At 57.0% G+C, this 24,086-nt stretch overlaps 3 protein-coding genes and 1 long non-coding RNA gene across 9 annotated transcripts in view; 2 read left to right on the top strand and 2 right to left on the bottom strand.

Moving 5' to 3' along the window:
• SMIM1 (small integral membrane protein 1 (Vel blood group)) lies at positions 1-6,801 on the top strand. 2 transcript variants are annotated; one of them, XR_005725082.1, is made up of 5 exons: positions 1-73; positions 365-490; positions 2,493-2,619; positions 2,875-4,001; positions 4,152-6,801. XR_005725082.1 is itself a non-coding variant. In XM_040264196.1 (4 exons), exons 3-4 carry the CDS (start codon positions 2,507-2,509, stop codon positions 2,999-3,001), a joined length of 240 nt encoding a protein of 79 aa, XP_040120130.1. In that variant the 5' UTR covers positions 1-73; positions 365-490; positions 2,493-2,506; the 3' UTR covers positions 3,002-3,856. The 2 variants fall into 2 exon arrangements, 1 of the variants encoding a protein (XP_040120130.1); XM_040264196.1 differs by lacking the exon at positions 4,152-6,801 and having other exon boundaries at positions 2,875-3,856.
• LRRC47 (leucine rich repeat containing 47) lies at positions 5,575-16,635 on the bottom strand. The gene is made up of 7 exons (XM_040264195.1): positions 15,994-16,635; positions 9,665-10,117; positions 8,843-8,959; positions 8,297-8,412; positions 7,898-8,000; positions 7,570-7,659; positions 5,575-7,425 (listed from the first exon to the last, which is right to left on the bottom strand). The coding sequence occupies exons 1-7, from the start codon at positions 16,609-16,611 to the stop codon at positions 7,177-7,179; spliced, it is 1,746 nt and encodes a 581-aa protein (XP_040120129.1). The 5' UTR covers positions 16,612-16,635; the 3' UTR covers positions 5,575-7,176.
• LOC120880670 lies at positions 7,391-13,040 on the top strand. 2 transcript variants are annotated; one of them, XR_005725084.1, is made up of 5 exons: positions 7,391-7,483; positions 7,741-7,996; positions 10,556-10,749; positions 11,885-12,222; positions 12,831-13,040. It is a non-coding gene; the product is annotated as an uncharacterized LOC120880670 (long non-coding RNA). The 2 variants fall into 2 exon arrangements; XR_005725083.1 differs by lacking the exon at positions 7,391-7,483 and having other exon boundaries at positions 7,571-7,996.
• Positions 16,636-21,448: 4,813 nt separating the features above from the next.
• Positions 21,449-24,086, bottom strand: part of CEP104 (centrosomal protein 104) — a 38,768-nt gene continuing 36,130 nt past the window's right edge. For all 4 annotated transcript variants that reach the window (XM_040264194.1, XM_040264193.1, XM_040264192.1 and 1 more), the window contains one exon: positions 21,449-23,805. In XM_040264194.1, coding sequence (XP_040120128.1) covers positions 23,690-23,805 — 116 coding nt within the window. In that variant the 3' untranslated portion in view covers positions 21,449-23,689. The remainder of the gene's footprint in view (positions 23,806-24,086) is intronic.

The following is a 24,086-nucleotide window of genomic DNA, read 5'->3' on the forward strand; positions in this document are numbered from 1 at the left end:
CCCCTCTAAGCCCCGCCCGACTCCGGCCCGGGACACGTCTGCGGCGCGGAGCGGCTGGGGGCTGTCGAGCCAGGTGAGACGCGGGGTCGGAGTGCAGCTTCCTCGAGTAGCCAGTGGGAGGAGGTGGTGGGCTTGGTTTCTACAGCCTCCCGCCCTCGGGGCCGCGGTCTCCCCGGCCTGCGAGCGCCCGGCCCGGAAAAGTGGAGTTGCTGGGGTGGGGGCGGGGTTGAATGGTCCCCCGGCCCACAGACCCCCGAGGCCAACTGCCGGGCCAGCTCCTGCTGGCCGCTTGGGACGTCCCAGAGCCCCTTTCTCGTCCCTACTCTTGCTCTTCTTCACTTTTTCTTTATTTTCTTTCTTTAAGGTTGGAGAATTCTGAGACTCCCCAGACCCTAAACTGCGAGCTGGGAGGTGAGATTCACTGGCCTGAGCTCTGACCATCTTCCTGGATCACAGAGGCTTCAATCCCTGACGTCAAGACTCTCCCCTTGTAAGTTGTGGGCTCCTTGGAAGTGCATTGGGGTGAAGGGGTCTTAATGTATGTACAGTCCCTGTGTGCCCAGAACTCTGTCCTCACACATTCCCAAGAGGCAGTGGTACCCCTGGGAGTGAGGCTTCCAGGGTTTAGCAGGTGTCCTTGCCAGGCAGCACAGCCCTAGGGTCCTGTGACACTGTGGCCATCACGTGTGGGTTGGTCAGGCTGCTACAGATGAGTGAGTGAAGCCTTCAGACCTTGGCTCCAGCACATTAGCAGCTTCTGGTGGCTTTGTCCAGCCAGATTGACTTGAGGGCCACAGTCCACATCAGTCAGGAACCCGTTCTATCACAAACACCAGGACCCCACTATGCCAGGCTGGAGCAGATTGGGCTGGCCATCGTCACACCAAGAAACCCACGGGTGGGCAGTGGGTGTGCATTTGAAGACTCAGCACCGCCGGGTAGTGTTGCAGGATATCCAGGGTGCGAAGTGGCTGCTCAGCTCCAGCCATCACATCAAGGAAGAGAGAAGGAGGTGGCTATTCTCTTTCACAAAAGCAAAAGCCTCCTGCTCCTGCTGCTCTCCAGCACCTTGCTCATATGCAGGTGTCATGGGAAGTTCAGTTAAGTTCAGTCACTCAGTCGTATCCAACTCTTTGCAACCCCATGGACTGCAGCATGCCAGGCTTCCCTGTTCATCACCAACTTCCAGAGCTTGCTCAAATTGATGTCGGTGATGCCATACAAAGCAGCAATCAAAACTTGTCTTAGCCCATGAGCATCGCTTGGGGCTGGGACACTGCAGCCTGGAACAAGACAGGGGATCTGGCTACAGGAGGGAGGGGTGGACATTAGATAGCGCACCGAGCTGGCTCAGAGCCCCTTTGCTGGACACACCGTGGGAAAGCAGAACCCACAGTCAACAAATGTTTAGCCTCCCTGGGGCCTGAGACCTGGCCTGCATGGCTGCCCCCAGAGCACAGGCTCCCACGGGAAGAACAGGCTTTGTGGCTTTGAGACAAGCTCCCTTCCTTCATCCTCTGAGTCTGGGATTTGGGAAGGGGCAACCTGGAGGGGGTTGAAGTGGGTTCAGAACAGCCTGCTTTTATAATTTCTGGGTTGGCTTCTTGCTAAGTGGCTCACTGTGCCTTTAAGCCTCTGTGTCCCAGGTTACCTGGAAGACAGGTCAGGTTTTCGCAGCAAAGTCTCAGGCCTCTAAAAGTGAGGGGCCTCTCAAGCCCCTTGACCACCAGCAGGGTATATAGCAGTAGGTGAGGGAGGGGACAGGCCAGAATTCACAGCTACTGCCACTGCTGCCAAGCCCTACCAGCTGCCCCCAGGCCTGCCACTCTGCAGGCGCCAGCCCTTTGCCTCCCAGCCTCCAGGGAAGGCTCTGGGGCCTTATCTGGCAGGAATGGGAGGAGGTCAGGCTGTTATCAGGCTTGGTGACCTGACCCCAGCCAAGGGCCCTCCAGGGTGGCAGCAGCTGTGTCTGCCTGACCCCCAGGGTGGAGCAAGCTGGTGGAAACACAGCCTCTCACATTCCTGAGGGCAGGGTTTGGCAGACTTTCAGACTATTGGAATTCCCTCTTTGCCTCCTCCCACGTCACCCTGGGCAAGTGGCCTAACCATTCCGCATCCCTAAAGCCAGATGAAAGGATGTGGGAAGAAATTCCCAGGTGGCACAGTGGTAAAGAATCCACCTGCCAGTGCAGGAGATGCGGGAGATGTGTGTTTGATCCCTGGGTTGGAAAGATCCCCTGGAGGAGGAAATGGCAGCCCACTCCAGTATTTTTGCCTGGAGAATCCATGGACAGAGGAACCTGTTCATGGGGTCGCCAAGAGTTGGACATGACTGAGTGAGCACATAAAGGAGCCAGCCCACCTCAGTGCCCCTCTGCCCTGGCCCCACCCCCAGGCAGACCCTCACCCTAAAAGCAATGGCACATGGAACCTGACCACTGGTCCCCTGGGGGTAGAACAGGCCTCAGTCCACCCTCTGTCTCTCCCACCAGAACCCTGTGCCCCCATGATGGAGCCCCAGGAGAGTAGCATCAGGTACAGCAGGTGGGAGAACAGCCACCCGGATGAAGTCCATGTGGCCAGCAGGCCCAGCACAGAGGAGGCCTCAGGCTGGCAGAGGTGAGGGGCCAGGAAGGAGGGGCCCCACCTCGCCCTGTGCAGACCCCTCCTGTCCTTCCTGGCAGCCACCACATCTGCAGACCCGGGCCCCACCCTTTCCCTGACTTATTCCTTCACTTGCTCCCTCCTGTCTTCTGAGTTCAGAGTGCCCAGGCTGCCCTGCTGCCCCGGGCCTGCTCCTCCTCTCCCCCCAGCCCCCATCCCCACTCCAGTCAGGGCTGCCCAGGGCTCACGTGCCTGCGGTTCTCACTCTAGGGTCTCCCAGAAGCTGTGCTCGGGCAAGCTGGGCATCGCCATGAAGGTGCTGGGGGGCATGGCCCTCTTCTGGGTCGTGTTCATCCTGGGCTACGTCACTGGCTACTACGTGCACAAGTGCAAGTAAACGCTGCCCAGACACGCCCCCAGGTGCAAGGCTGGAGGGACACCCTGTGTGCGAGAACCCTTCCATGTGCATGGACCCACCTGCCTACACAGACCATGGTGTACCCAGAGTCCTGTATAACAGCCCCACTGTCTATACACAGCCCCCACCGTTTATACACAGCTCCCCCTGTTTTATACACAGCCCCCCCATGTATACACAGCCCCCCCGTGTATACACAGCACCGCCCCCGTCTATACACAGCCCCTCGCCATGTATACAGGCATTCCTTGCACCAGTGCACAGATTCCAGGGACTCGCATGGACACCGGTGTGCACAGCTGTCACAGGCACCCACAGACATACAGCCAAACAGGGACACAGGTACATGGGAGCATACACATGCATGCCTGGCGCATACCCACCCAGGGGCCCACGTGACTGGAAGACCAGTCCCAACCTGACTGCAGGATACACCCAGGCTAGGCCTGCAGCCCAGGGCCCCCAAACTTCCCTTCTCTCCCTACTGGGTGGGCTTCCGGTGGGGCTGTGTCCCGTCTTGCAAGCTCCTCCCCTCTCTAGCCCTTCTGACTCCTGCTGTGGAAGGATGCCTCTAAGGGCAGGGGTATGTATGTCTCTGTCCATCCACCCTCCCCAGGGGCTGAGTCTTTTCCTGGGCAGAAAGGGGAGGGGGCCTCGGCCCTTGCCCAAGACCCACTGTTGTGTTGTCCCTCCAGGAACGTGGGCGTGTTCCCTGGGGCTGTTCACCCCGCCGGGTGGGCTCTGCAGCAGCCTGGCCCTTCCACCTACACCCTGTGGGAGGCCCAGACCCTGCACTTGGAGGTGGTCATTAAATGTCTGTTGAACAAAAACATGGATGATTGTGTCTCCTGTGGGCCTCCCCAGTGAGGCGTGACTGATGTGAAACTGGCTGGAGGGCATCTGGACAGCGGCTGGGAGGCCTCTCGCTGAGCTCTGGCCCTGGGATGCACCCAGTCCTGGCCAGGCCCTCTGGCGGGAGGTGAGAACATGGGGCAGGGCTGAGTTTCCATATGTGGCCACGCCTACTCCTGTGTCTCCTGACCATGGATAGCGTCTCCCTGCCTTTGGGCCCTCCTGTTCTGGGCACCTTTGTGAGAAACACCATCTTAGGACAGTGTCCTCACCCTAGAGTTGAAGGCAGGAGATGAAGGACAGTCAGGACCCTCATGGGCTCAGCAGACCTGGGTATCAGAGGCTGAGCAGCCAGGGAGGGCCGAGACCCCACAGGACTGGCTGCAGGCCTGGGTCAGGTGAGCATGAGGTGGGGCTGTACTACCCAGCCCCTTTGGCTTTGAGTTCTCTGCTAGGCTGGGGTTCCCCCAGCAGTGATGCTTCAGCAACGCCTGCTGTGGGGGGGGGGGGAGGGTAGGAAAGCAGGGTAAGGGGCCGTGGTGGAGGGTCTCTTCAGCACCCTGGCCTCTGGGGCCTCAGCATCCATCTCCAGAGAGACCCCCCCATCCCCACCCACCACTTGGGGAGGGGGCACCAGCTGACCCACACCTGTCTGGCCTCTTTCTGATGCCCCTGTTGGGAGTCCCCTCCGGCCATCTCAGGACTAGCACTGGGGCGGGGACTGTGGGGAGGTGGGCAGGGGCCACCAGCCTGGCAGGTTTAGGCTGGGTGGCCTCCCTGGGCTCTAAGTGGTCAGCAGTCCAGTCCAGGGGTACAGGGGCTGGACCTCCCAAGGCCTGGTGTAGCCTTGTACAGGAGCAGGGCGACGGTGCGGGACAGAAGGGAGGAGTCACCCTGGCTGTCCCCTATACCCTACTCCCTCTTTCTAAGGCCGGCTTGGCCTCCCTGGCTTCTGAGATGGCCTGCAGCCTCCAGGGCCATGTTCCTCTGGTAGCCCCCTCCCTCCACCACAGAAGCAAGTCTGCTGATGCTCAGGAGTGTCTTGCCCAGGGCAAGGCAGGGAGGTGGGTAGGGGCTGCCAGCAGGCAGCTGTACACAGTGCTGGGGTCTGGCCTGGGTCTGGCCAGCCCTACCCCGTGTGCCCCCATGACCCAGCGGGTCTCAGAATGGAGAGCTGGGGCCGCCAGCTTACACCCTGATGGATGCTCTGTGACCTCGGCCCCTGGGCTCTGCTGGCACTGGGTGCCTGGCCCATGGTGGGGGTTGTAGGCAGGGACACACGGGGCACACACCCTGCCCCCCCAACACATATACACACTAGCTACCTCCCCCCAACCCCACCCCTCCGCCCAGGGCCCCAGCTGGACTCCGTAGCCAGGGTGGAGGCCATATCCCGGCAGCCCTGGGGGAGTAGGGAGAAGGGAAGGGGGTTAGGATTGGGGTGGTCTGCTGGGGTCCCAGCAACTTGACTCCTTCATGTTTGTCCCTGGGTGGGGGTCTTCTGCGCACTGCCACAGGAGCTCTGGTCCCCAGGACCGGGGTGGGGTTGAGGGCAGCAGCCTCTCTGGGCCAGGCCCCTGTGACAGGAGGTAACTGTCCTATTTGTGGCCAGGGGGCCCCTAGTCCTCAGTTCTCCCACCGACACTCCCCATACCCTACTCCAGAGATCCTGGGAAGGATTCACCAGGAAGGAGCCTAGATGTTCTTATCGAACGTTTTTTATTAGAGGGCTGGACTGACAAAAACATCAGAGTTTTCCTGCTGTACATTAAATATGTTTCCAAACTTCACACGCAATCAAGCTGCCCCAGAAAAGAGCGGAGGGCTGGCAGCCTCCCCACCATAAGGGAGGCCCCAGATCTGGTGACATGTGGCTGCTGAAGCCAGCTGGGAGCCAAGGGAGCAGCTTGGCTGTGGCCCTGGCCTAGAGCTCCCTGCAGGGCTCTGCTGTGATGTCCGCGCCCATCCCAGCCATGGTGTCAGAGGCCTTGACAGCCAGAGGTCAGAGTGACGACGTGGAGGCACCAGGCAGACGTCCGGTAGGTTTGGGGAACAGTCACGGGCGCCCCCTTCTGCCTGCCTAAGTGTGGCTGCCCCAGGGCTGACGACTGGCAGTCATGCTGGCGACTGCAGAGCTGGGCTGGGTGTCAAGGCAGCCCTGCCACATCCTTCCAGGTGGGCTGGCTGGGCCCTGGGAAACCCACGTGGCTGTGCGGCAGGCCCTGTGTGCGGGGTGTGGGCCTCTCTGCTGCTGATGGCTGCACACTGGGGTCTGGTGGGGCTCTCGCTAATGCCTCCCCCAAGCTGTCCTGATAAAACACAATAACTGTCCTTCGCAGGTCGAACAACAGAGAAGCCACGGTGTCACTCCAAAATGGGGAAGTTGGCGGGTCCCACTGTCCCGTCCTGGCTGCTCCTGGAGCAGTGAAGTCTGAGAACTGCCGGCTGGAGCTGGAATCACCTAGAAGGCTGGGTGATGCTGAGCCTCTCAGGGCACGTGCCCCGTGGTTCCAGGTGTCCGGCTCCTCACATCTTTCCAGGCACCATCAGCTTGTCCTGGTTCGAGCTGAGCATGGCTGACCGCCCTGTCCATGCTGGGAAGCCTGTTTTGTGGTGGGAAACCTGCACACTGTCCTCCAGACTCAGGCATGACACCTGGTGGTGCTGGTTTACAAAAGTGACCCCCACCCCGCCCCAGGTCTGGCCAGTGCAGTGGGAGGGCTGTCACTCACCGGCAGGCTCTGCAGCCCACCCTCAAAGCATCCAGCAGCACTAGTAAGAAAAATGATTGGACCAATTCTAAGGTCACATTAAAAAAATGTTTTTATAAAAAGATGATGGTTTATGGCACCTGGAGACCCTGACGTCGCCCCTTGTCTCTAAGCTGCAGTGGTGGCGCCAGAGGACTTTAAAAGACCCTGAATCGTAGAAAAGTAACTGTGCAGCTCAGTGACACACACAGGGTTCAGCTTCTCAACCTAGACTGAACATTCACACCAATTATGGTGTCCTTTATCCCCTGAATACAGTGATTCGCTGTGTGTCTACATGATTGCAGAACCCTGTGAGCAGTTAATTCCAACATTTGAGTGACTTCATAAAAGAGCGCTGGCAGTCACTCCGGCTGTGAAGGTGGACACTGTGGCCTCCCCCAACGGCAGGCCGGATGGAGAACTGAACAGAGGGTGTGTATATCCTAAGAACACCGAGGTGAAGAATTGTTTAATACCACCCCACGGAAGCCCTGAGGAGCTGGCGCGGTGGATGGCGCAACCCGGGAGCCTCAGGTGGCAGCCTGGCCGTCAGCGCAACACGGTCACATGGGCAGCGGTGAAGTCCAAGTCCGTCTTGGACGGGTACACCACCTTCAGGTGCCCCTCCTCGTCCACCACCCGGACCTGCTCCACCACCAGCGGGGTGCTCCCTGTCACTTCGGCACCTGGAGTCGCCTTGGGGTCCGAGCCGCGTCCACAGACGGCATCAGACTCAGGGTCCGAGAGGGAGCCTTCCTCTCTGTTTTCCAGAGTGTACTTGTTGATTTCTGCCATTTTCTGCAAATAAAAAAGATCGTCTTAATCAAGAGAGAAAAGCCAACCCAGGGAAGTCATGGTAAAGGGCCGTGGATGGGGCCATCAGTCTCGTGGAGCCAGTGCCTTGGTGGGTGGCATGCGCAGGGTGGGGCAGGGCTGGCTCACCAGGATGAGTGCGTCCATGATATCCTTGCAAATCTGCAGGCTGGCGGCACTCGTCACTTCCAGAAACAGATCACTTGTGGTTTTCTTAATCTTAAAAAGAAATTGGGAAGATTTCAGGAAAGAACCAAGTTATCACAAGCAGACGCCTCAGCTCTGATGTCTCTTCTGCAGAAAACCCCTTGTGGCACATAGACCCAGACATGGCCCCTCCCGAGGAGCGCAGCGTACACGGTGAGTCATGGGCGGCCACGGACACCAGCAGCGACGCAGGTGAACGAGACACGTGACGTGGCCTCGGAAACACTCAGGTGCTGACAGCAGCCCCCACCTTGGTCTTCTCGCTGTTCGTGATCGGTGGGAAGGAGATCACATCGCCGTCTGCATCCACGAGGCAGGGGTAGTGCTCCTTCCCGTCCAGCAAGTGCAGGTACCTGGTGGGAGCACACACAGCCTCAGGCTCGGTGTAAACGCAGGCTGGAGGGGGCTCTCTGTCAGGGCAAGGGCACATTCCCTGGGCCTCCAAGGGCCCCAATCCCAGCCGGTGGGCCCGGCTGCCCCCTGCCTTGGCCTCTGTCCCAGACACTCAGTGGATGTGCCAATGGCCACCCTTCCCCAGACAACACCCCTGCCAGGCACTGACTCTCTCAAGCCAGGAGACGCAGTGCTAACAGTGTGAGTGCCCCGAGGAGAGTGAATCCCCAGGAGTGGTGAGTGTCCCCTCACCAACCTGTGCAGGCCCGACACGTTCTGCCGCTTCTTCTGCTTCCTGTGTTCCTCGGCCTCCAGCTGCAGCTGTCGCACCAGGTCCTTGGCCTTGACCTCCCGGCGCCCCAGGGGGATGATCTACAAGGGGGAGAACTTCACACTGGCCTGGTGTTGTGGGTCCCAGCAAGAGGGCCAGTTGGCTGAGAGCCCTCCCTCCACGCCACGTGTGGGCACATGCCTTCAAAGGTCACCTCATGTAGGAACACAGACTAGGAGCAGGACCTTGACAGGACAACGCACACTGCAGTCAGCCCCAGATCAGGGGGTTTGCAACTGGGATGTAAACAGCAGTTCTGGTTAAGTTAATGAGCAGGTGAAGGAATCACTTTCAAATCACACCTCCTTTGATGAATTTACTTTTGAAAATAAATTGACACAGCCTGCCTTATCCTCTTGCAGCAGAGCAGGGTCACATTCTAACCAGGATGCTCTGACAATCGTCCACACGTATACTTTTCTAAAGCCACAGATGGAACACTGAGACTGCACACTGGGCTGTGAGCCTCACCTTGAAGTCCTGTGGTGGGCGGGCGGTGTAGAGCAGAGGCCCCCGGACAGCTCCGAGGTCGTGGGTTGCGATGGTGGCCACTGTCCTCTTCTCACAGAGGTCCTCGTGCAGCTTCGTCTGCAGCAGGGGATCCAGGGCGGCGGCGCTCAGCGTGTGAGGCCCCCCATCACCCTGGCCTCCAGAGCAGCCCCACCTGCTGCCTCCTTTCTCTACCTCCCCAGCCACCTGTTTCTCTTGTGGAGCCTTCCTTAGAGAACTGTTATCTGCTTACTAGAGCAGGATTTTCTCTTTCCCCAACTCTTACTACATGATGCTCAACAGTTCCAAGGATCCATCCCGAGCTAAGTTTATGAGTGAATAAGCACAAGTGTGACTTCACAAGAAAAACCAGCCCAGATCTCAGGTCCTGGCTCGGCTCCCTCCCTGAATGCATGGCCTTCCACAGGTGGCCTCAGCCGCACAACCATGCTTGGGGTTTCCCACGGGCAAGGATGTGCTGTTTATTTTAAAACCCGGGCAGATGTCACATAAAGACAAATTGCTCGTCTAGGTAAAGCTTCACAGAAACTCAACAACTCATCCAATAACGTGCTGGCGAGAGCTGACAGTCCTAATACTATCTCATGTGAGATCAAGTGTGTCACTTATTACAGGAGTGTACTAGTGACATTTCCAAGACTCAGGATGGAGGCCCCTCCCCACCCACCCAGGCCCAGGCCAGGTCAGGGGAGGAAACCCAGGCACTTTGCAGGAGTGATGCCCAAGGACGCCAGGCCCACGGCCCATCCTCCCCACCCCACGCACACAGCTGTGGGCACCCACCTGGCAGGACAGAAACCGCTTGAGTGCGTTCCCGGGCCGCAGATCCATGCCCCGCACGACGGCGCCCACGAAGAATGGCCGCACATCCCTGACCTCAGGGCTTGCCCGGACGGTCAGCAGGGCGGGGTTCTCCGACACGTGCAGGATCCGGAGCAGCAGCCGACTGGCCTCGTCCACTACAGCGTCTGCGCCTTCGCCGCTCTCCCTCTTCTTCCGCTCCCGCCTCTTCCGCCGGCCCTCCTCCTTGTCAGGGCCCTCAGCCTTGCCTCGGCCCCGGCCGCGGCCCCCAGCACGCAGGTACTCCAGGATGGACCTGGTCTGGCAGCCGCTGACCATCTTCTCCAGGCGTTTGTCTCGCAGCCTGTTCCCCCGGAAGTTGATGTCCTTGAGCTTTGGGCAGTCAGCCAGCTCTGCTGGGATCTCGCTCAGCTGGTTGTTGGACAGGTCCAGTGTCTGTGAGGGAGACCGGACACATCAGACCCCCAGCTCTGGTCTGTTGCTGGGCCATGAGAGGCCCCCAAGGCCCACCGTCACTGACCGTCTGCCCTGTATCAGCAACACAACACACGCCATGCTTGACCCCATCCTGGTGCCCAGTATGGACATGTGGACTGTCCACCGAGGGGAGGTGTGTATGGCCTGCCAGTCCTCTCTCTAAAATGCTGCTTGACCACTGTGTGCTCATGGTTGTCAACTACAGCAGTTTCAGGTCCGACAGTCAGGGTGAGGAAAAAAAGACAGCAAGGAAGGAAGGGAATGTTTGGTTAAGAACAAGCAGGAACTTCACATGAAAAACAAATTTCCCACAAAATAGTGATAGTGTTTTTATCGTTTTCAATATTTATTTGGTGGCCTTAGTGGACCCATGGCATGTGTGATCTTAATTTCCAGACCAAGGATCAAACCCACATCCCCTGCATTGCAAAGCAGATGCTTAACCACAGGCCACCAGAGAAGCCCCAAGATGTCTGTAAGTAAATGAGCAGAAGAGAAAGAACAGAGCGTGAGTGACAGCGTCGCGCTCCACGCTGAGATGTGGCGTTTCCAGCACACAGGGGATCCTCCTGTACCCTGTGTGTGTGATGGTGCGTTTACGTCAATGCTGGAAGGGCTCTGGGCCCTTTGCTGTGATGTGGGAGGAGGGAGTGGGGGGGGACCCACTGCTGTCTGTGCATCAGGAGGCCCGTAAGAAGAGACAGGAGGATGAGGGAAGCAGTCATGAGTGTCGCTGACCTGGGCTAAGAGGTGGTGGGTGGAGGGCAGGGTCCTGTGCCCTGGGGGTGGGGGCAGGGGAGGTGAGGAACAACTCAGTTGGTGGTAAAAAGGACAGCCCCTTGCAGGAGACTGGCCACACCACTGTCCCAGAGGCCATCCAGCCCTGCAAGTAAATGGCTTCTTGTGGGGAGCTCTGGTGAGACCTTGCTCGGCTTTGCTTACACCTAACCTGGGCTTAGGAACTTGACAGGTGGCCTGGGGAGAAGCCTGCTGGCCTGGTTTAGTTGGAGCGAGCACAGGGGCCTGGTCTTTGAAAAGTGAGACGGTGATGGGCGGCAGGGGCCTCCTGAGGACTGAGGATCAGGGAGTGCTTGGGTGAGGTCACTGTGGAGCCCCAGTGACAACCCAGCGGGCAGGCTCCTCTGGACACTTAGGGAGCAGCACCTACACCAGCGTGGCCTGCGAGGAGTCCTGGCCCTGACTGGGACACAATGGTCCCGAAAGACCCACAGCCGGTGGCAGGGTTGTCACCAGCTGGGAAGGTGGGCAGGGGCTCTGAGGATGCCGTCTACTGTGGTTACACAGAAGGCAACCCCAAGTTACAAAGGGACCCTTCTTTATCACTCCTGTCTGGGGCCCTCTGGCTCGCCAGTCAGGCTGCAGCGAGGCTGGGACAGCAGTGTGGAGGGGCATGGCAGGTGGGTGTGCGACAGAAGAGCCTCCGCCTGGCAGGACCAGAGGCCTGGGGAGAAGGGAGCCACTGCCAAGCAGGCTCTGATCCTGCACTCAACCTGGAAACAGAAAAGGTGAGCCCAATGCAGTCTCCAAGTGTCACCAGGGATAGAATACTCAGTGGTCACCGGGCTGCAGGTTAACTCAGCAGTCACAGTGTTGCCTCTCTTGTCCTGTCCCTCCATGTGGGCAAGACTGGACAGGTGGGCAGATGGGCTGAAACGTGGCCCTTCCAGGCCACCCTGTGACACCTTGCCCCCCCCCACCCAATAGGACATGGCGATGCCCCTGTCCCGCAGTTGGGCAGTGCTGAGCCCATGTGTCCTGCATCAGAAGATGCCTGCTCTGGAGGACTGGCCAGGGCCACCTAGACTGTGTCTGCACGTGCACACTCAGCCAGGCTGGGGCCAGATGAGCTGGGCCCCGTGCCCGCAGGGAGGCTGTGAGCAGGAGCAAAGGGCTGCTGTGTCACAGCCAGGTTCGACCTGCACGTCCAGCCTTGGGGTATCCTGTACCATCCAGACGGGCTTTGGCCGAACAGCTTAGACTCCACTGGCACCTCTGTGGCGTGAAAGCACAGCCGCCGACGGTGGAGTGCATCTGCCTCTGTGGTGAGAAGGCCCTGAGACAGCAGCAGGGGAGGCGCCAGCAAGGAATGGGGGCAGGAGGGATCCCCAGCCCTAACAGAGCTATGCCAGGCTAGCAGCCTGGTAAAGTGGTCTCCACAGGGCAGGTGCAGTGGTATTGGGGCAGGGTCATACAGGGCAACAATCACTAACACTGGGTATTTCTGAGCAACAAGTGGTGGCAGCTCAGGACCTGCCCTGAGGCCCTGGGCAGAGGGGCTGGACAGCTCCTGGGTCTCTGGGGGCCGTGTCCAGCAGAAACCGGGAGACCACTAACAAGCAAAAATTGACCCCAGCAGCACCATGTGCCATGCCCAGCCCCACCTAAACCGCAGATTTGATGTGGAGTCCACAGGTTTCCCAAGTGGACCAGCAGCGCTGGGCGGGGAGCGGTGGGGGGTTGATGAGGGGGCGGTGTTGGGGCTCCGGGAGATGGGAGAAACCCAGAGGTAACATCCACACAGGGAGTTCAATTGCACAGGAGGGCAGGAGATAAGAAATGCATAATCACCAAGGGGAGAATTAAGTGTACTTGGAGGCACCCCCTTCAAGGCATCTTCCCAGGACACCCACCCATTCCCTCCTTCCTGTAGGTGACACTGGCTGGGCACGGCCAGTCTTTGTCCTAGACTACAACTTGACCACTGATGGGCCACACTGCAGGGGAAGGACCCTAACTTCCTGGCTGAGACCACAGACACACACTATCCCTGGGGGTGTGGAAGAACCCCTCTGCTCCAGCTGAAGGGACCAGGACCCACCATCTCCAGCAGCAACTGATAAAATAAAAAGGTGGAAAGACACTTCTTTGGGGAAGCTGATTCTGGGAGGAGTCCTGTATGTGAGTGACACTGGGCCTGGCACTGGCAGGACTGGGACAAACCCTGGACACGGTGCTCCTTCAGCTGACAAACGTGCTGTCCTAGGACAGCTGGGGGCGTGCGTGTCCCGCCCATTCCTCCAGCGGTTCCCAACAGGAGTGCCACGAGTCTGGGGAGTGGTCACTGACAGGGCAGAGTGCTGTGTGGGGGCCCATCTCTGGCTCATCACAGTCCAGCGGCTGAGTCCCTGGGTAATGGAACCCGGTGGGGAGAAGCCTGGCTGGGGGCCCTGAGGCTGGGCCAAGGAGGAAGCTGGGCTCTCCAGGCAGCGTGGGCCGGGAGGGGGAGCACAGCTCTCTGTGCAGCCTCCTCGCCCCCGTGGCTGCAGTGGAGATGAGGGTCCGCCTTTCCCGACTCCCAGGTGAGTGGACACCAAGGCGCTCACAGGGGCCCTCTGTGGACGCGGGCTGAGCGGGACAAGCAGGGGCTGTGTGCTGCCACTCTGGCGGCCCCTCCAGGTGTCCTCGTCCGTGTGCTGCGTCTCCCACGACTCCCGATTGAGCTCTGCTTACAGGAACAGCAGGATGCAGTGGGCTCAGCGGGCTGTAGGGTCCGTGTCTGCTTCCCGAGAAGGCCCGGCTCCGGAGCCCTGAGCTACCACGTGAGGGCAGACCATCTGGCTGGGGCGGGAGACGTCCCGAGATGACACAGAGAGAGGAGTCAGCCGTGTCAGCTGAGCCCAGGCTGAGCCCACAGCAGCTGACAGCGCCACACGAGCCATCAACAGCCAGGAGGCGCTGGTCCAGCTGGGCCGGCCCAGAGTGGACGACCAGGAGCAAAGAAAACCGCTGTTGTTGTGTTAAGCCACAACCTTGGCATGGCGATGTAGCCGCAGAGGACACGCACCAGCACTGTCACCATGCTTTCTTCATGACACCAGGGTCACCCTCACAGTTCTCACGGGAGAGGGGCAGGAGCCCAGGGCGCTACTACAAGATGCTGAACTGAACGCACACTTTCCGGTTCTGAACCTAGTTGTCCCCCCACAACGCAGGAAGGACAGAGAAAACCGGTGTCCTTGCAGCTCCAGCAGGTGGAGGGACTCTGCTTCACCCAGTTCAAGCAGCCGTTCCCCCAGGGAGGGATCACTTTAGAAAAGGCTCCCAAAGGACATCCAAGTCCAAGCAGATTCCCAGCAGCTCTGATGTGACGCTCTCCAAGAAAACGGCCTCTTCATGTAACAGAGATGGATGGGAGTCCAGAAATGGGAACAAGGTGGGCCAGGAAACTGGGGGTGGAACAGTGAGACATTCTCTCTGACCTGAGTGAGAGCATTCTGGGCACAACAAAGACTTTACTGGGCAGGTATGCAGAGGTACACGGAACACTAGAAACAAAACAAACCCAGACTTTCACCTTCTGTAAAATCAAGAGGAGATGGGTGATGGAACAGAAAGGGCTTATACCACGTGTCACACCAGCCTCTTAGGGAAGCTACAGCCCTGGGAACCAGTGTCTGGGAGTCATTCCAGGAGCCTCCTGAGCGCCTTCCTGGAAACACCAGAAAGTGTGCGTCACTCTGTTCTCATGACCCCCCACACACAGACTTCTATCCTGATACAATGATGCTGTTGTTTAGAAACTAAGTCGTGTCCAACTCTTTGCAATGCCATGGACTGAAGCATGCCAGGCTCCTCTGTCCTCCACTATCTCATGTCTATCGAGTCGGTGATGCCATCCAACCATCTCATCCTCTGTCACCCCAGCATCAGGATCTTTTCCAATGAGTTGACTCTTCACATCAGGTGGCCAAAGTATTGGAGCTTCAGCTTCAGCATCAGTCCTTTCAATGAACAGTCAGGGTTGATTTCCTTTAGGATTAACTGGTTTGATCTCCTTGGTGTCCAAGGGATTCTCAAGAGTCGTTTCCAGCACCACAATTTGAAAGCATCAATTCTTCGGCCTTCTTTATGATCCAACTCTCACATCCCTACATGACTACCGGGAAAACCACAGATTTGACTATACCAACCTTTGTCGGCAAGCAATGTCTCTGCTTTTTAATCCTGACACATAGACATTTGTAAAATGAGTTGGCAACATCTCAAGAGCAATTCCCGCTGCAAAAAGGTCAGTTGCTAAACTGCATACACATTTGATAAGACTGCACAAAAGGGATAGAAAACAAGTGAAAGAAACAGAAGCCTGCCTCTTTAAGGACAAAAACCTCAGCCTCTAGACTGGACTTAGGCCGTGGTGCCGCAACCTCTGCCCTTCTGTCTCTTCCTCAATAGATTTACTAGGCCTTAGTTATGAGCCCAGCATTGTTTGACCTGGGGTCCCCGGATAAATAAAACAAGCAAGCAGTCCCTAGACAGAACAGCCTAGAGAATGCTGCAAGCTATTCGCTGTGTACTCTGGGCAATCCTTCCTGCCTTCTGTAAGACAGGAATAACAACCCTTGCCTTGAAAAGTCGCTGCTGGTATCAAGTGAACTATCTTGTGAGATCACACGAGTGGCCTTATGCAAATTCCAGTCATTTCAGAGCTTCCTGCCTGTCTGGGAGGTCCCGCGCACAGAGCTAGCTCACTGTCTTTTCGCAAATATTTGGAGATACAAACATTTAGCAATGAGTCCTTGCTGCTGACCTGCTTCCGACCTGAGCGGGAAGCCCATCCAGTTGGCAATCAAGAAACACACTCAAAGTGTTAAGCGTTAAAGCCCAGTTGTGAGCAGAATGTGATGCGAGCCGCGAGACCACCCGAGGATGGAGGTCAGGCGAGTGGGAAGGCACCAGGGGGTGGACTGGCTTCCCAGCGGTGCCGACGCTGCGGTGGCCCTTCCCGGCCGAGGAGGAACGGCTCAACACCGGGAGAAGATCGCCCACCGCGGCTACCAAAGGGCCCGCCCCGCCCGCCCGCCCGCCCCGCTGACCTTGAGCGACGCTAGGTGGGCGATGTCAGGGCTGAGCTCCCGGAGGCAGTTGTCAGCCGCCGCCAGTTCGCTGAGCAGCGGCAGCGCGCCGGGGAGGAAGAGCGCGGCGGGGAAGGCGTCTAGGCGGTTGCCGGTGAGGTTGAGGGTCTGCAGGCGCGGCGCACACCGCGCCAGGTCGGCCGGCAGCTCGCGCAGCCGGTTGCCGCTAAGGTTGAGGCTCTGCAGCTGCGGGAGGCCCGGCGGCTCGGCGGGGCCTAGGCCCTGGCCCGGTGGCAGCGCCTCCAGCGCGTTGCCCGACAGGTCGAGCACACGCAGCGCGGGCAGCGGGCCAAGCTCTGGACTCAGGCCGGGCCCCAGAGCGTTGCGCCGCAGCACGAGGCTGTGCAGCTGCGGGAGGCCTTGCGCCAGGCCTGGGCCCGGCTCGCGCAGGCTCCCGCAGCCGCTCACCTCCAGGTAATGCAGCAGCGGTAGGGTGAAGAGCCGTGGAGGCAGCCGCCCGCCCGCCGCGCGCACTCGTTCCTCCAGTCCGGGCCCCGTCAGCAGCAGCTCCCGCCGTCGCTCCCGCTCCGCCAGGTCCAGCTCGGGCCAGGCCTCCGACACCGCAGCAGCCGCCGCCATCGCGCCACCGCTCCCGCAGCCCCTGCCCGGTGCCCTTCCGGGGCACGCGGCGAAACTTCCGGTCGGGGCCGGAAGGCGCCATCGAGAGCGGCGCGGACGCTAGAGCGCCGCCGCGAGCGTCTTAAAGGAGCGGGGTAGAGCCCTGGACCGGGTTCTCGCTGTGGGTGTGGGACCTTGGAGCATCGGGCCGCTGGTCGAGCCCTCCCACGTGCGAGGCTGTCGGGAAGCAGCGGGGACGACCGAGTCCCTAAGAAAGACCAGAGAGCGAATCTACGGACGCGTCAGTCTCACGGCCCGGGGGAGGTGCCCGGGAACGTCGTGACTCCCCGGGCTAAAAGCCATATACAGGGCAAAGAGGGAGGAGATGAGTGGCTTTTAGGGGAGAGCAACAGGCCGTAGAAGACGGACGGGCGGGAGGACCGTGTGACACCGGTATATTGTTCCTCCTAGTCCCTCGGGGGTCTCGGACGACTGAGTTTCTTTGGGAGGCTGTTTAGGCAAGAAGGGAAGTTCAGACAAGCCTCTCCCTGCATTCACTGATTTTCAGGGGCACACAGCTCAGAATAGCCAATGTACCGAGGTACACGTTTCCGGGTGGCACAGTCCTCTACCCTTCAAACTCAACCAAGTTCATCTCGGTAGTTTCCCATCTGTTGGTTCCCTCTCCCTGCCCTGTGGCTATAATCACCCCCGTGCGTATGTACTTGACTCGTGTCTGATCCTGTGACCCCATGGACTGTAGCCGGCCAGGCTCCTCTGTCCATGGGATTCTCCAGGCAAGAACAGTGCAGTGGGTTGCCATTTCCTCCTCCAGGGGATCTTCCCGACCCAAGGATCGAACCTGCGCCTCCAACTTCTGCATTGGCAGGTGGGTTCTTTACCACTGCGCCACCCGGGAAGCCCTATAAAGCCCCAGCCGTCCTGTAATCAGAGTTGAGATGACTTTCCCTTGTCGCAAGCGTCAAATAAGTCTTTGCTGTTTTTAACAAGCACCTTGGGCACTTTTTTTCTTTATAGGTTAGTGGTCTGTGTATTGGAGTCACCAGGAAATTAGAAATGAATGAGGCACCAGCCCCCTTGTCCAGAGATGCTGGCCTAGCATTCTGGGCTGCAGCTCGGGTGTGGGGATTTACACGCTCCACAGGCATTTCTGTTGGGCAGGCAAGTTTGTGAGGCTGCTTGGGAGCAGTTTCCCTGTGTTCAGACCCACTGGCCGGAAATGTTTGGAGGAGTGGGTGAGAGGAATAGTGCTGAGGTCGACTGTACTATTCTCTGCTCCTGTTTTTGTTAGCCCCTCACCCCAGCAGAATTGCCAGTTTTATTTTGTTTTGAAATTTCTGAACATTGTATGGAAGGGTGATGGACTTCCAGAAGAGTGTGCACACAGCGTAAGTGGATTTAGTCCAGATGGAACACATCCGTGTAGCCATCATGAAGCTCAAGAAAACAATGATCACCAGTCCCTACAGCACCCCCTTGTACCCTGACACTGTAGTTTTGCTGCTTTTTTTGCACTTCCTGTATATGGTGCAGGGTCAGGCCTGGGTCTACGGGAGTCAATCTGTGTGTGGGTGGCTCTTGTGCGTTGTCTGCTCTCTGGTGTTTCAGTACATTTGAATGAGTGTGTGTGTGTCTGTGTGCGCGCGCTCAGTTGTGTCTGACTCTCAACCCCATGGACTGTAGTGTGTGTGTGTGTGTGTGTGCGCGTGCACGCGCGTTCAGTCGTGTCTGATTCTGAACCCCATGGACTGTAGCCCGCCAGCCTCCTCTGTCCAAGGGGATTTTCCAGGCTAGAATACTGGAGTGGGTTGTCATTTCCTCCTCCGGGGGATCTTCAGGACACAGGGATTGGCATCTCCTTCACTGGCAGGCACATTCTTTACCATGGCGCCACCTGGGAAGTCTGCTGTGAATATACCGTGTTTATTTCCAGCAGAGCCTTTGTGCTGCGCTGATTTCACCCTTGTCACCCTATGACCCCACACAGGAAAGACGTTTGTCTTGGTCACGTGGTGACCAGTTCCATCTGTGAAGGACAGTCAGTGACTGTCCCAAGGTCAGGAGAGGTGAGGGGAGGCCCCTAAGATCTCGTCCACCCTGGCACTTCTCTCCGCGTGCGCTGCAGCCACACCCAGAAGAGCGTTCGGTTTCCTCAGTGACTTCTTGGAAGATTGTACACACATGCTTAGTATCAGTGGCTTTCGGTTCCTGGGACCTGCATGTCCTCTCGCCTGCTTAGTTTCCTGGAGTAGGTTTCTGGGTGGCTGTGCGACAGCTTATGCTAACACAAGCCGTCTTGATAGGCAGTGTGGGTAGTAACAGGTGTATAGGAGCTGACACTGGACAGCGCCACCCACCATCCCCAGGAGAGAGGATAGTGCATTGTGAGACAAGCTGAGAGCAGGTGGCTGTGTGGAGAGCATGCGCTGAGCTGCACATGGCAGACCACAGGACGGTTCCGTGTGCACAGCTTAGACGCACCGGACTCAGGATTCCATCATGAAGGGACCCACGCCTTTGTGGTGAGTCCACGAAGACAGCCGAGGTGGACCCTGGGGATGGTCAGACCCCAGCGCTATGGCTGCATCTTCCCCAGCCTGGCCCAGCTGCTGGGTCAGCCTGCGGGGGCAGCCAGGCCAGCCAGACCCCTCTCCATCCCCTTCCCTGAGTCCTGGTTCCATCACTGTCCATACCCTGGTCCCCGCCTATGTCCCTGCCCTGGTTGAGGCTGGGGGCTGGAGGCCCTGGGCGCCAGCCTCACTTGCCCTCCTGCCTCTGGCCCAGCCTTAGGATCCCCAAATTTGGTGAACGGCACTCCCAAGCGTTGTCTCCTTACCCCCCAGGGGAAGGAAGACCTCGATTCAGAACCCTCACAGTGCTGCCAACAGTCGCCCCACAGTGTCAGACGGGATGCCGCTCCCCTCCATTTCCAGGACTGGTCTCTGGACACCAGGAGGCACTAATAGTGAAGGCATGGCCAGATGACTGGTGTGGAGGTAGCCGTGGGCCACTCCTGGGGAGCCCTCAACCTTCAGGATAAGGGCCGTGAAAGGGGGTCATGGGGATGAGCCAGACCCAGGCTGCCTGCTCACAAGATCACCCCTTTCAGAATCTGACTCCACTCTCCACTTGCCCTGTGGGATACCTCTTGATGGGGAGGGGCCTGCACACTGCCCCTGCACTTGAGCTTTCACACTTGGGTGGGGGTGGGGTGGAGGCTATGGTGTCCTTCATCCTGAAGCTGGGGGGGGTGGGGGGCTTGCTCCCACCCCACCGGGAAGCATCCCCAGGTACCTTGGGCCAGAAGGAAGCCTGGAGCGATTTCAAGGCCATTTGGGCAGGTGGATGGCCCCACGCCTTCAGTCTCCCCCATCCCCGCCGTGGGCTCAGCACCTTCCTCACCTGAGCTGAAGGAGTGGAGGATCTGCTGTGTGCACAGGGGTAGGTGGGGGCCTTTTTAGCACTTTCCTTTCAGCCCCGTTCCAGGTGGGGACCAAGGCAGAGACAAGCAAATCTGGGCTCCACTGCCTGGAACCTGTGCCCGCATCCCCGTTCCAGGATGCACAGAGGTGCAGGGTTTGGGCACTGAGCCAGTCTCCCTGCCTACAGTGGAGGTGAGAACAGCTGCCCCGCAGGTCTTCAGAGCGTTGCAGAATATCCACGTGGGGGCACAGGACCTCTACAGAATTGCTCCCAACGCAGCAGCTTAGGGGGTCGCTGCCTTAAGCCCTGACCCCAGATCCAGGAGGCACAGCCTCCACCCAGGGCTTCCCTGCCCCCGGTGGTGGCAGCAGTGGGGGAGGGGTGGGTGCAGGCCCCAGGGCTCCCAGGACTCGGGGCGCACGTTGCTTTGCAGGCTTTTTAGTGCTGATCTAGTTTTTAACAGCAGATAAGCAATGGCACAGATGAGCACTTAACTGAGAGCAGGGGAACCATACTCTCCCAGAGTTCACACCAGCTTACCCCTCCTGTGCACAGGCTCGCTCACACACCCTGCCTATGCAGGTAAGAGAACCAATTTTTGCTGTTTAAACTGTAATGCCCCTAAATTTCAAGTTTATGTATATGTGCAACCGTGTCCAACTCTTTGTGACTCTATGGACTGTAGCCCGCCAGGCTCCTCTGTCCATAGGGATTCTCCAGGCAAGAATACTGGAGTGAGTTGCCATGCCCTCCTCCAGGAGATATTCCTGACCCAGAAATTGAGCCCAAGTCTCCTGCAATGCAAGTGGATTCTTTACCTGCTGAGCCACTTGTGGAAGGCTTCCCTTTCCACATATAAGGGGAAGCCCTTATATGTGTGTGTGTGTGTATATATACACACACACACACATATATATATATACACATATATATATGTGGAAAAAACTAACTTCAAAATGGAAACACTCATAAAATCAAAACTAGTAAAAGCTTAAAACCAGTCTAGAGCAGAGAAAATACTGTTTTACTTATTTGAAAAGCAAAATAGCCTTGTTGGCTGGTAAAAATCCCCTCTTTCAAAAGGAATAAAAAAACACAGGAAGAGATTAAGAGGTATGAACCTCTGATGGGAGCACAACTAGCGTGTTTATAAAATGTTCTCTTTATTCCACAGGATAAAATTGGTCACTATTTCTAATTTATGTGGAACTTAAAGTCTTTTAGCTTCTTCAGCAGTAAGCCCACAAATAACTTATTTTAGGAACTAGATGCCCTCCTGGCAACTTAGTGCCCCCTGCCCCTTGCCTAGCAAACCTCAGTGACTCAGTGGCATCTTGGGGCTGCATCACCCCTGCATGTTTACAGAAGATGTAACTTAACCATAAGTTTTTCAAGTATAGTCTTCAAAGGGACAGAACATTTAGTAATCTTTTTATTATATTCACATGCTCAGGGTGAATTCACCCCTAAGCCCTGAAACAAACAAAAATATATTACTTAGATGTTTTATAATTTTGGTACCTGAAATAAAGACAAATAGAAAACTATGTCAACACATTAAAAAGTTGCAAATTTTCATTAAAAGTATTTACATTTGTATTCTAATGCCAAATTTATAGCTAATTCTTTTAAATTAGAATACTCTGAAATATGAAAATAATAAAATAAATATTGTTAAATAGCCACAACATATTCATGAATGAAATTTCAGTTATTAATTACTGTTCCAAGTTTAGATATGTATGAATGGCCAAGGCAGCTTACAGTTCCTTTTTACTTTTTTATCCTTTATTCTTGGTCCTTAATAGCATATAACTGGAAACCTTTTACATGGCCACTGATCACTGCCAGGAATCATTTGAACATAAACACATGATTCTTCTGTAATCAGCAAGATCGACCTGTTTTAAATGCAATTAATTTTGTCAATCACTAAAAATTAAGTATTTTTATAAACATCTTCTTTACATTACAATATACAGAAAACATTACATGTATGTTTCTTAAAAGCTTTGATTGGCGAGAAAAGGATAATTTCTTGGTTAACTTTTCTCGTTCTATTTAAAGGAGTGTTTCATGTGTACTTCAGCAATGGGTTAGAAGGTCATGGCAACACCTTTTTGAACCAGGAAGAATCACTTTATAATTACCTTGGCATCTGTACTCTGCTCTATCGAGTAAAGTTTTTTGTTATTCCCCGTCCCCATGCTTTAAAATTCTTTAATAGCGTGTATTTTTGAAGGTAACTCTCTTCGTCAGTCTTACTCTGGCTCAGGATTTTGAGTCACCCACATGGGAAAGTATCAGTTCACCAGAGGCTGACTAGTACCGGTCCACTGTCACTAACTGACCCAGGGAGCATCTTGCTCAAAGAGCTACTAGGGTTTTTTTTGTTGTTATTTTACATGGTTTGGAATTAAAATTTCTTACATTAACTGTGCAGTACAAATTTCATCAGTTCCGTGAGTTTTTAGTGGGCATCCTGGAAGACTACCTGTCACACACTCAGGAGGAAGGTGTACCCCTGGGCACATGGCCGGGCAGGGAGGGCAGGGCTACCTTCTTTGGGTCTCTAGTGGGCTGGGCACCTGGGGACCACAGGCCTGGACACGAAGATGGCCTTTCCAAGCACATTTTGGACAAACTCTGGCTTTTCCCTACAGCTACCTGGCTCTGAAGCCAGGCAAGCCACTTCCACAGGCTGAGGGGGTTGGGTTGGTTGGGGGCTGGTGAGGAGAGGTTTGGTTTCATCATTTTACTTGGCTTTTATTAAAGTACGGTATAACGTGTTGGAGAAAAGAACATACACTTCCAGTTTCCTTGGATCTCAGTGGGTCGTGTGATGGGCGGGGCAGAGACTCGGAGGCTCCTCTGAAAGTTACACAGGGTGGGGGTCACTCCATCTGCCCCAGGGGCTTAAGGAAGGGCCTTTCTGACTGACACCTGCTCAGGTGAGTGCAGGAGCATCAGGGAATGTCTCATGTATTTTTAGGGCTTCATGCATGTAAAGAACTTGAAGCCCCCTGAGGAAGGGCCTGCTGTGAAGCCATCAGCATTAACCTCCGACCCCCTTGGGGTGGGGGTCAGCATGGGGGTGGTGGTGTCAAGTGGGCTGTGCTCAGAGCACCTGCAGGTGAGAACTGAGGGGGCTGGGCAGTGACCTTACTTCACCTTGACCTTACTTGATGCTGCTACAGGCTCTGCAGGCTGATGGCTCCCCAACCTTGAGGGGAGGAGTCGCAGCTGGGGAGGAGGGGCACAGGGTGACTAATAGGCGCCAGCCCACCTTGTCCCATCCTGGCCCTGTGAGCCCTGTGAACCATCCCCCATGCTGCGAGAGACCCACATGCAAGAGGTTTAGAGGGAGCGAGGACTTTATGGAAATCACTCCCAGCGTCTATGGAGAGGTCGCTCTACACGCGCCTGCCTGGTGCTGCTCTTTCGGCAGAGCCATCTCCCTCTGTGACCCCGGGCTGGGAGGGCAGAGACCCGACAGTGGAGCCACGGGAGACAGGGCCGCACTCAGGACGGGCATGGCCAGGAGCCTGGGGCAGCTGGGGTGAAGTGGGGGTCAGCATGTCTAGGGATGCTCGGAGGAGACACGGCCACGTCATGGGAGCTGTGCGGCTCCTCTGGAGGCGGGCGCTGCGTCCTGTCACCGCTTCGTGTATGTCCTGCTGGAGATTTTACTCAGGCCCCCCTTTGGGGTGGGGATCTTGCTTCCCACCTTGGATCCTGAGGTCCCTGCCCTGGTGGCGGCCGGGCCTTTACCTGCAGTGGACATGCAGACACAAAGAGTGCGGGGGACACGTGTGAGCCAGGGCACAGAGCTCAGTGACGGTGTGAGTGGCAGGTGTCACCAGACACTGGGAGAAGCGGAGTACGAGGGGCCTGGACGCACCTACCAGGGGGTCAGCACCGCACACGGCGGTCACCAGCCCTCAGGCGGCAGGGCTACCCAGGAGGACACACGTGACGGCAGAAGAGGAAGAAGGAAGAGCGAGAGAAGCCTGACGCACACTTGGAAGGACCAAGCCATACACCTCATTTTC

This window comes from Oryx dammah, unplaced genomic scaffold (assembly GCF_014754425.2).
Source record: "Oryx dammah isolate SB20612 unplaced genomic scaffold, SCBI_Odam_1.1 HiC_scaffold_21, whole genome shotgun sequence".
Lineage (NCBI taxonomy): Eukaryota > Metazoa > Chordata > Mammalia > Artiodactyla > Bovidae > Oryx > Oryx dammah.